At 30.8% G+C, this 12,349-nt stretch overlaps 2 protein-coding genes across 2 annotated transcripts; both read right to left on the bottom strand.

Moving 5' to 3' along the window:
• Nucleotides 1–833: 833 nt before the first annotated feature.
• Nucleotides 834–3,904, bottom strand: LOC136087785 (zinc finger MYM-type protein 1-like). Its single transcript, XM_065811273.1, has 4 exons — nt 3,703–3,904; nt 2,936–3,578; nt 1,144–2,860; nt 834–1,071 (listed from the first exon to the last, which is right to left on the bottom strand). Exons 2-4 carry the CDS (start codon nt 3,561–3,563, stop codon nt 936–938), a joined length of 2,481 nt encoding a protein of 826 aa, XP_065667345.1. The 5' UTR covers nt 3,564–3,578; nt 3,703–3,904; the 3' UTR covers nt 834–935.
• Nucleotides 3,905–5,848: 1,944 nt separating this feature from the next.
• On the bottom strand, nt 5,849–8,410 carry LOC136087889 (zinc finger MYM-type protein 1-like). Its single transcript, XM_065811509.1, has one exon. It carries the CDS (start codon nt 8,408–8,410, stop codon nt 5,849–5,851), a length of 2,562 nt encoding a protein of 853 aa, XP_065667581.1.
• Nucleotides 8,411–12,349: the final 3,939 nt, after the last annotated feature.

Raw genomic sequence — 12,349 nt, 5'->3', positions numbered from 1 at the left:
TAGTTATACAACAAAGACTGTACAACGATTTTAAACAACTTTCGGCTTCGTTCTTCCTCCATTCTAGTATACCTTGGTTAAACATCTATTCTTACCATGGTGGTATAGTATAATTTATGCTAGAAATCTCACCAGTTTTTTTTCATTGTATATTAATGCTCCAGGGCGTATGAAGCATTTGATGTTTATTTATTTAATTTATTTATTTTGTAATTAAAAAAAGAATACAATGCCGTTTTATATAAATATTTTCTACATGACCGGGGGTAAAAGAAGACAATATTTGCCTTATCACTACGCTCTGACGTGCTTTCATCAGCAAGCGTGTACAATCATTAAAATGTAAATATAAAATTACTTTGTACGATAAAAAAAATAAATCTAAATTTTACAAGTATGTTAAGATCAATTACTAATCAAAAGAAAATCGTAAAAAAAAGATATAAAAATAAAAATTACACCTAAAAACTAAAAATAAGTTAATAGGATAGTTTAAAGAAAGTTTAAATGAAAGACCAGTTAATAAGATAGTTGTTAAAAAAAAAAAAAATTCAAAAGTTAAAAAAAAATTAAAAAAAAAAAAAAAGAAAAAAAAGAATCTTAAAAAAAATTTAATCTATTAACATCGTTAAGAAGTTTTTGTTTGAGTTTTTGTTTGAATAGAGAAAGTGAAAAACAATTTTTCAGCTGGATTTTAAACAGTGCCGTGGCGTGGTACATTTGGGCCCCCCCCAAATCATTTTTTTGGGCCCTAATTTTGTGGCATCACATTACAGGATATATATGCGTCACATTTTTTCTAAAGGCTAAAAACATCAAAAATAAGACATATAAGTATAGACAAACGTATATGTACGGATAATTATCAGAATAATGTTTGTTATATTATATTGGTAATACTTCAAAACCTGTAATAAATCACATATTCACAATTGTCACAGAAATGACTTGTGGCGAACTTTCATACTTGCAAATTTGTTGATTATCTCCTCATAATTTAATTTTCTTGCCACATCGTTCTCAATTGACAGCATCGCCAGAGAAGACAAGCGGTCATCAACCATTGTTGACCTATAAAAAGTGAAAAGAAATGCATAGAGCTACATCTATTATGTATAAAGTAGCAAGATTAAATATACTGACCTATGAAAAGTCTTAATCAATTTTAGCTTGCTGAAGCTACGTTCAGCACTTGCGACAGTTACTGGTGAGGTAAGGATTATGCGTAACACAATGGCAAGATTTGGATAAGTTTCTTGCAGCTCTTCTTTATAAATGTAATTAAGAAAATCATGTGCAGATTTCATGTGAGTACTTTCTTTCTCCTGTACCACTATGACAAATCGTTTTAATTCCATTTCCAGATCATCCGAATCTATATCGCCAAGCTTTGCTTGCAAATTTTTGCAATATAAAGACAAAGAATTTTCTTTACAGATTTGAATAAGATTCTCAGAACGGTATAGGAAGTCATAGAGCTCTGTGATACTACTGACTTGTTCAAAACGCTCCTTTACTGATCCCATTGACATATCAAGGAGTGGTAAAAAGAAATCAACTTTAAACTTCTGTTCTAATTGGATGGTGTGAGCTTCATCGGCACACTCGTATGAATGAATCATCTTTTTTTGTCGGGAACGCACTTCTGGAAAAATTTTTGCAATGTCCAACACTTCTGCGATTTCTGATGCTTTCATGTGTGCGTCTGAAAATCCAGTTTCACGATATTGCTGAAGAAATGTATATGTGGCCTTTATTTCACTATCCAAGACATCAAGGGAAGTTGTAGAGGACTGCAGAAGCTTACTTGATTTGTTAATTTGGTATAAAACGTCATACCAAATAACGATTGACAATATGAATGGCCATGTCATCATATATTCCATCAGCGAACATACTTCTGTAGCTGTTGCGCCATCTCTCTTCTCTAGAGCATACACTTCCAATTTTTCTAATGCCTCTAATATCTCTTTCAGGTGATAGCGAAGAGGTTTCACACAGTTTATTCTACTTTCCCATCTGGTATCGGATTGAGGCTTGACAGAAATGGGTATACATGACTTTAAAATATGCCATCGAGCAGGAGATGATGAAAAGAGTGTATACAATCTTGAAAGAACTCCGAAAAAAGTAATTGCACTGTTGGATGACTTTGCACCGTCAACAATGACTAGATTAAGTGAATGGTTTGCACACGGAACATATAGAGCTTTGGGATTCATTTGAAGAAGCCTAGCTTGAACACCCTTTGCCTTTCCTTTCATGTTAGCACCGTTATCAGAGGATTGGCCTCGACAGTCAAGAATATTTAATTCCCACTTTTTTGTCTGATCTAGAAAGGCATCCAAAAGCCCTTTTCCAGTGGTATCATCTACCTTGAGATATCCAAAGAAATTTTCAGAAATGTTGATACCTGTCCCAGGAATGCAAACTACTGATCGTAGGATTATGCTCATTTGTTCTTTATGTGAAACGTCTGGCGTACAATCCAAAATAATGGAAAAATATTTCGCTTTCTTTACTTTGGAAAGGTTTTCGGCTTCAATCTCCTTGGCTAACAATTCAATCAACTCATTCTGGGTATCATTGCTCAAATAATGTTCATTAGTTTCTTTCTTCTGAATCCGACGTAAAAGTTCATCGAGCACACTATCATACTTCGCCATCAATTCAAACAACCCAAGAAAGTTTCCATTGTTCTTGGAACCAATGACCTCTTGTGAACCACGGAATCCAAGATTCCTCGCAGAAAGAAATAGAGTGATGTCTAGTAATCGTTCCAATACTGCTCTCCAAAATTTTCGCTCTTTTTGAAGCAACTTGTATTGATGCTCATCAATGGTTGTTTGATTCATTATGCCTGCAATGTTGAATTTGGTAAAATATATAAATATTTATTATATTTAATGACAAAATTTTTTTTAAAACAGTTTACCTTTTCGTAATGTCATCCACTGTTCAAAGCACCTGAGATGTGTACTTCCTGTTTCATGATCATTCAGTTTTTTGGATAAACCTTCCCATGTGTTCATCCCTTGTCGGAATGGTGAATCTGATATACCAAAAAGTTTGCAACAGAAGCAAAAAACTTTATTACTTTTCATAGAATACACAAGCCATGACCGTACAATAGTTTCTCCATTCTTCATCTGTCGTTTATAATAAGTCACTGAAAATCGTCGTCTTTCTTGATTGTGTGGAAAATCTATCTCAATTTGCTTTACACCACGTTCAACAATGTCACACCTCTGTGCATCAGAAACATTTTCTGGCCAATCAGAAGGATCATCACTGAGAAAAAGAAGTGGCAGTGTTGTGGCAGTTGGTATACACTCACAGATTGCCATATTAGAGTCTCCTTCAGCAGACAAACCAAAACAAGAAACAGAATCATTTTCTGCATTGGCTGTAACATCATTATTGGTTTCTGTTATTGCTACTGATTCACCATCAGCTTGAACTGCTGGTTTCAAAAATTGTGTAAGTTTGGGGTACTTAGTTATTACTTCCCTGGCTGCAGCTGCTTCTCTTCTCTTAGCTGCACCACTTTTCACTTTCTTCATTCCAATAATTAATACCTAAAAATAGAACAGATAGTTTATAAAATTTACTTTTAGGTCCTACTATAGTACTATACCTATTTAATTTATACAAATAAATTAAATGAAAAATAATAATGTCTCCTAAAAATAATAAACTTACCGGCTCAGCTGATTCAGCCACGCTCACTACGAATTTTGAATAATGACGATTGCGTTTCGGTTTAACCAACTACACACACATCATACAGTCAAATGAAGCAACTGACACGCAGAAATCAATATTTCAAATCGTATTTCAACTCACAATTTTTTATTACTATTCTAGAAAGTTATTAAAAAAATTAAAGAAAATACTTTTTAAAATATTATAAAATTTTAAAATGTTGTATTGCTGACGGCCCACCGGGAAATATCCCGGTGTGAAAACTCCATGTGAAATAGGAAAACTCATCTTTAAATAAACTGTTCATTATAATATAAATTTGTCAATCTAGTTTGTTTTATTTACATAATTTTTTGCATGCTATTTATGATATCATAATTTGTATTATAATTTTTATTGGTTTGTAACAATTCTATTTGTCGGTTAATATTTCTCTGTAATGTCTTCAAATTTTGATTTTATATTTATATCCAGAGTTTTAAATTGTTATTTAATCTTTTGAAAATGTAGTATGTTAACTACGAAACATGTCAAGATTAAAAAATTCCGTGTTTTTCATAAAAGTATGAGTAAAAATTTTAGAGTTAAGCTACTATATAGATACAGAAACTAAACAAGGATGTCCATTCTCATCAGTTGTTTTTTTTCACATTAAAATTGTCTTAGTAGCATTTATTTTATTTTATAGTTTGAATATAATTGATAATTATCTGTTAAAATAATAAAATGCCATAAAAAATTTTATCATTTTTTAAAAAACGGGCCCCTTATATCTCGTGGGCCCCCCCCAAATGGGGGGTTTGGGGGGCCTTTGCCACGGCACTGATTTTAAATAAAGTGATTTAGGACCTCTGATGGCATTAGAAAATTTATTAACCAAATAGTGCATTTTAGGTTGCTCATAATTGTAATGTGAAAATCTTGTAGGGTTCTCGTGATTAATTTTATTGAAAAGTGTATTAAATATTATAGAAGTTACTTTATTATGAAGTTTATACATAAATATAAGAATTTGATAAAGGTTTAACTGAAAAACATAAAGTATGTGATGATTTTTAAATAGTTCTTTAGAATGTGTGAAACGACCTACACCTGAAATAATTCTGACAGCGTGTTTTTGTCTACTAAGCAATTTTCTACTAAGCAATGTTTGAGATATATATAAGCTAACTTCTATATATAGAGCAAAATCAAAAAATTTGACCATATAAAGTTTGAATCCCCTCAATTTAAGGGGTTACAAATTTCATAAAACCATAATTTTTGAACGCTAAGCGACTATTTTATGAAGTTTATAATTTATTGATGTATATAAACTTTGTTAAGCATAATAAAAAATGTTTTTGTGAAATTTGTTGCTCTCACGTTTGGGGCGGGTATTGTAAAAATATTTTTGTTCCAAGGTACCAATTATTGCAAATTTCAGCAAAACACCCTTATTTAACATAAGTATAAACATATAAATGTTTGGAATTTACTCCATGATTGGAAGTTAGCTCAAGCATCAAAAAATGCTGCACCCGCCTCTAAAGCTATCCTTTTGATGTCATTTTTTTTCTGTTTTGGAATAATTTTGCCCTTTGAACAACCAGTGTTTGTCTAACAATATTGTCTACCAAGCAACCGTAGGTTCCAGTCATCATGATCATAAAAAAAAAGTATAATTTTGGCATACATTATTTAAGTTTTTAAAACAACACATTTTCAACAACACATTAAAACAACACATTTTCAAAAACAAATAAACATATTGAAACTTTGTGCATTGAAGTGTTAAATACTTCTGGTAAATCGTTTTTAATCTCCTCATTGTATCGACCGCCATGTGGTAAACAAGTTAACTTCCTTAATATCTTAAGAAATTTTATGTCTCAAATGAGTAAACAAAACAAGCACGTTTTTTTCGCGGGAGATGCAAATATGGACGCATTATGTTATGAAAAGTTTGCAAACATAAAAAACTTTTTCAACTTACTATTTGAATTTAATGTAATACCCAGGGCCGTGCACAGGATTTGGGGGCCCCGAGCATCCTTCAGTTTAGGGGCCCACCCCCTTTACTCCAAAAAAAAAAAGGCCTGCTTAAATTTTTTTATTATATTACTGGAATATAAGTATAATTAAATAGTCCAGCTGTTGCTTCTTACAATATTATTTTTCTTGTCTTTTGTTTAGCAAACTTTTCAATCACATCATCGAAATCAATATTTTTTGCTAATAGACACTCGATACTCAAAATGGCGAGGTCACTTGTTCGTTCTTGTCCCATAGTTGAGCGCAAAAAATTCTTGATGAGCTTCAATTTACTGAATGAACGCTCACTTGAAGCCACTGTCACTGGAATTAAAGCAAAAATACGCAATGCAATTACTATATTTCTAAAGAGTTCTCCAAGCTTCATTTCAGAAATTCTGTTTAATAAGTCAAATGGGGCAAGAGGTTCCTTTCCAAAATTTGCAGTATGAATTTGTTTTATGTGAAGCAATTCTTCAGTCAGTTCATTTTCGGTCACATCACAAGAATATTTTTGCGAAAAATGTGAGCAAGCACTCTTGATTTCTGCTTCAGACAGTTTTTGATACTTCCACAAAAAAGAGAATATAGAAAGGATTTCTTGAATTGCTGTGAAACGTGCAGTAAGTCCACCAATTACAGAATCAAAAATGTGATAAAAAACCGTTCTCCGAAATGTTGCCTCCTCTCCTGATTCTGCTTCTGTTAATTCCGTAATTTGTTCATCACCTTTAATTTGCTCCCCAAAAAAACTTTTGCGTTTCACTTTTCTGTGGATTGGAAATTCAGAACTGATTTTTGCAACATCTGCAACTAACTTGGCTTCTTCTAAAGTTGTAGGCCATTCCTCCCGAACAGATTTGAGTTGACTAATCAATGCTTCAATATTTTCCACCTCAATATCAATAGTTGCTTTTCTTGCCTGAATGACCTGGTTGCAGCGGTCAATCAATGTGAGAACTTTCAGCCAAATTCCAGACATGAGAACACATTTGAAGGAGCTCATATATTTTAGGGCACCTCTAATCTCAGTTTTTGCTTTAGGCGTGAGATTCAAGCTCTTAACTTCTTTCAAAGATTCAATGATTTGGCTCAAGTGATTATAGAAAGGGCGAATGCTGTCAAGTCTCTCAGTCCGTCGTGTTCCTGATTGTCCATGCAAAGACACACCGTGAAGTCTCTTTTGCAATATTTTCCAGCGTTGCGGACTAGCAGAAAAGATCGTATATACGGTTTGAACAGTTCCAAAGAAAGTCTCAGCATCTGTACAGCTTGAGGCAGCATTCTGTCCACACAAATTCAATGAATGACAACCACAGGGTGAGAATACAGACAATGGGTTCTTCTTTTGTAGGATTGCTTGAACACCCTTATATTTTCCTGACATGTTGACTCCATTGTCATAGCCTTGGCCACGGCAGTCTTCAAAACAAATTTTTAATGTTTCCAAAGTTTCCAGAATTAATTCCGCAATATCAGATCCAGTCTTCTTGGCACAATCTGCAAAGATCAAAAACCGCTCTTCAATTAAAAATTTTCCAGGTTCTTTTTCATGTACATATCGAATGACAAACGAACTTTGTTCAGTATGGCTCACATTAGGAGTGGCATCAACCATAATTGAAAAATACTTTGCAGACTTGCACTCTTCTATAATTTGCCTGCGAACCTCAGCTGCACAAAGGCCAATGAATTCATTTTGAGAACGATTTGACAAGTAATGCGCCTGAAGACGTTGATCCTTGTCCTGTGATTGTTTAACTTTTATCACATGTTCCTTAAGAATTGCGTCATAATGCGAAATCAGTTCCAGCAATCCTAAGAAATTTCCATTATGAGAATATCCAATTAGGTCAGATTTTCCACGAATAGCCAATCCACGTTCACCAAGAAACAGAATCACATCCAAGATTCGTTCCAAGATTTTTCTCCAGGTGTCAGCTTCATTGAGAATTTGGCGATTCATCAAATGTTCAATTGACTGATCAGTTTTCATTCGAGCTTCCAATTCAAGCCACTGAATGTAGCATTGTTTATGGATTTTCGAATGCTCATGTTCAGGAATTCGACTGATGAGATTCTTCCACTTCTTTTCATATCCCCATCCTCCAATCATTGCAAGGGATGAAGTCATGTGTGGAAGTTGATTTCTAGGTAAAAATAATCGGCATGGAAAACAAAACAATGCTGTCTTTGCTGGGCTAAATACGAGCCAATCCCGCGAGAAGGATTCCCCATTCGGCATTCTGCTTTTCAAAACTGACATTGGAAATATGTGATTTCCATTATCTTTTGGCATATCCAGTGGGAAAGGAATGTGACCAGCCATGACAAACTTTTCCAGCTGAGAAGGGGAGAAATTTTCTGTTTCAAATTCACCAATGTCAAATGGCTGCAACAACGCTGGTCCATCACTGCTAGTGGTCCTTGTAGAAGTATTATCACTACCATTAATTTGACAGTCTTCAAAAGTGGCTAATTTCTCTATACTGCCAGCACTATAACCAGAAACAAAAGATTGGATACTACCGTCATATTTTTGCTTCGTTGAGCTAGTGTAAAGGGCATCTGATGTTTTAGGAGTTGTTGTAATTCCAACATCAAATAATGTTTGCCTTCCTTTTTGTAGAGCCGCTTTTTTTACTTTACTGATTTTTAACTTTGATGCACCAGATGGATAGGTGCGTTTCATTTTTATTTTTTTAAATACTTTCGTCTAATAGATATATATACATATATACATATATATATATATATATATATATATATATATATATATATATATATATATATATATATATATATATATATATATATATATATATATATATATATATATATATATATATATATATATATATATATATATATATATATATATATACATATATATATATTTATATATATATATATATATATATATATATATATATATATATATATATATATATATATATATATATATATATATATATATATATGTATATATACATATATATATATTATATATATATATATATATATATATATATATATATATATATATATATATACATATATATATATAATACAAAATTTATATATATAATTAATCACAAAAATGAAAAAATTAAATTTATTTTTATTAATCTATAAATTAAATTGTACAATCAAGCAAATCGCCTGTAAAAAAACTAATCCAAATACGCCATTTTTAAAATAAGATTTAAACACATTATAACTTTTACCGCTAAATTCAAGATAAGCATGTAGATAAATTACGCAACGCTAAATTTATTTTTAAAAAAATTATTAGATCTCAAGCTCATTTTTGAGGCAATTTTCATTAAACTTAATGAGCTATTTTTATTTTTTATGTAAGTTAAAGCTCTTGATGGGGAAAAAGAGAAGGAAAAAAAAACCTGGAATGTTATTGCCGCTGTTGGGGGCCCCCATAGGGTCCGGGGCCCCGAGTAATTTGCTCGGGTGACTCACGCTCACCACGCCCCTGGTAATACCCACCATTTTTAAACCCACCCGCATTACTAACCAATCTGTGATTGACAATATTTTAACAAACAGTTCCCTAAATACTAAATTTGAATCAGGCCTTTTTATTGCAGACTTTTCTGATCATTTTCCGGTTTTCCATATAGCACGCGAAGTACAAAAATAAAAATATTGACAATAAAAAAATCTTTGACTTACAGAAATCTTTCTATAAAAAACCTGAATAATTTAAAAAAAAAAACTCCAAATAGAACGATGGGACAACGTTTATTCATCAACAGATCCTAATATTGCTTTTGATAATTTCTCAAGTACGTTTCAAAATATCTTTGATAATATATGCCCAAAAATAACTACAGAAATAAAAAACAAAGGATATAAGAATCCATGGATGACAATAACTTTAATTAAAGCATCAAAAAGAAAACAAAAACTTTACGTAAAATTTTTAAAATCAAAAAATAAAGATGATGAAAAAATCTACAAAAATTATAAAAAGTTTTTTCAACATAATATAAAAGAAGCAAAAATAAGGTATTTTTCTAATCAGCTTGATAAGCATAAATTCGATATAAAAAGGACTTGGGCTTTTATAAACCAATTATTAGGAAGAGAAAAAAAGAAGCATACTTGCTTACCACAAAAATTAATTTCCGATAAAAAAGTTATAACAAGTGAAACAAATATATGTCAAGAATTTAACAAATATTTTGTTAATGTAGGCCCCTCTCTTGCTTCTAACATTGCGCAACCAAATAAAACATTTAATAATTTTTTGGGAGAAAAACCAAACACAAGTATAAATAATGAAAAAATAACTAAACTTGAATTTAATAAAGCAATTATTGAACTTAAACGCAACAAGTCATGTGGATATGATGGTATTTCCAGTAATGTAGCTATTTATGTTATGGACAGCATTTGTAAACCATTATTTTATTTAATATCATCTTCATTTGAAAATAGTATATTCCCTGACAAACTTAAATTAGCCAAAATTAATCCCATTCTCAAAAAAGGTGATTGCAATAATATTTCTAACTACCGACCTATTTCTCTACTCCCAGTTTTTTCAAAAGTATATGAGAGAGTAATTTATAATAGAGTTAATAAGTACTTTACATTAAACAATTTATTATACAAAAATCAGTTTGGATTTCAAAGCAATTGCTCTACTGAACATGCTATTATTAAACTTGCTGACAAAATATATAAGTCGTTTGATTGTGATGAACTGGTATTAGGAGTTTTTATTGATCTTTCCAAGGCCTTTGATACAGTTGATCACAGTATTTTACTTTCCAAGCTAAACTATTACGGCATAATAGGCTCAACGTTTAAGTGGATTCAAAGCTAACAGAAACACTTGTCTAACAGAAAACAATTTGTACTACTAGAAAAGTCAGGAGTCCTTGATATTACGTGTGGAATCTTCTTGAAACAAAGGTGTCCTCTGTAATAGGTGTTTTGTATAAGTCAAGACCTTTTCTCGTTAGTAAATCACGTAATATGCTTTACTTTAGTCTTGTACATAGTCAGCTCTTGTACGCAAATATTGTATGGGCCAGCACCCATAAAACCAAATTGCTAAAATTGCAAAGTCTGCAAAACCATGCATGCAAACCAATTAATTATTTAAATAGGTTAGTAAACCCGGCCCCAGTGATGAAAAGCATGATGGTTCTAAATATTGAGAAACTTAACACATTACAGATATTAATTTTTATGTATAAATATAAAAACAATCTTCTACCAAGCGTTTTTTCAGATAACTTTCTTATATCATTTTCTGAAAAATATAATCTGCGTTCAAATACCAGGAACGACTATCAACTAGGAAAAATTAAATCACAGCAGTCAAGTTTTCTAATAACAAACCGAGGTCCATCCATATGGAATCGTTTCCAAAATAAAAATATTAAAGACCTAAAAAGCATTTCATCGTTTAAACATCAAACTAAAATGTATCGCCTCAATTCCTGACATATATATTATAGTTTACAGTATTTGTTTTCAGATTTTTTTGTATTTTTTCTTTTTATTTCTTTTTTCTTTTTTTTCTTCTTAGGTGTTTTAATTTTATTAAATTTTTTATTTTTCTTTAAAAATTAAAGAGTTTTTTTATTTTTATTTCAATAGTGACTAAAGGGGCTCTATGAAAAGGTTGTGATGATAAACGCATCATCCTTACCTTCTTTGAGTCCCTGACTGATTATAACAGTATATATATTATAAATTAAAAAGATTAAAAACGTTTTTTATAAAGATTTTTTATGTTTACGATGTTATTTTTTTTATATGAAAAATTGTAATATTGTTTAATCAGCGAAATAAAAGTTAAAAAAAAAAAAAAAAAAAAAAGTTAAGATGAGACACATGAGTAAACTATAACGGCTTTTTGTTTTCTGTTTTGTTTTTTACTTTGATTTATCACTCATTATACAGTAGTTTTTACGTTTTTGTGACAGTTTGTTTACATTTTTTGTTTATCAAAAAACGTAAACAATTATTGCTGATGATTGCCTTAGGACATGAAACTTTTAGTCCCGCTAATCAGTTATTTTTATTATATATATATATATATATATATATATATATATATATATATATATATATATATATATATATATATATATATATATATATATATATATATATATATATATATATATATATATACTTAAACAACTTTAAAAAGTATTCTACACAATAGAGTGCTCAATGTTCTTAACAGAACAGAGCAAATATAATAGTAGTAGAAAATCACTTACAAAAAACTTTTTCCATTTAACACTGTGTTTCATCAACAAAGATTCATCAGAAAATATATATATATATATATATATATATATATATATATATATATATATATATATATATATATATATATATATATATATATAAAATCAGGACTCAATTTAACGGTAGTACATTGCCGCCCCTCGGACCATTCTTGAAACCTGCTAGAGAAGGGCAACCAACCATTGTTGATTTTTTCAGTAAAAATGAACAATGGTTGGTTGCCCCCATCAATCAGATCTTAAAAACAGTCCTGGGCGGCGATGTCCGTCCGTTAAAATGAGCCCTGCATATATATGTATATATATATATATATATATATATATATATATATATATATATA

This window comes from Hydra vulgaris, chromosome 12 (genome assembly GCF_038396675.1).
Source record: "Hydra vulgaris chromosome 12, alternate assembly HydraT2T_AEP".
NCBI classification, from domain to species: domain Eukaryota; kingdom Metazoa; phylum Cnidaria; class Hydrozoa; order Anthoathecata; family Hydridae; genus Hydra; species Hydra vulgaris.
Note: the sequence above shows the minus strand (reverse complement) of the source record. Positions and strands in the feature narration are given on the sequence as shown.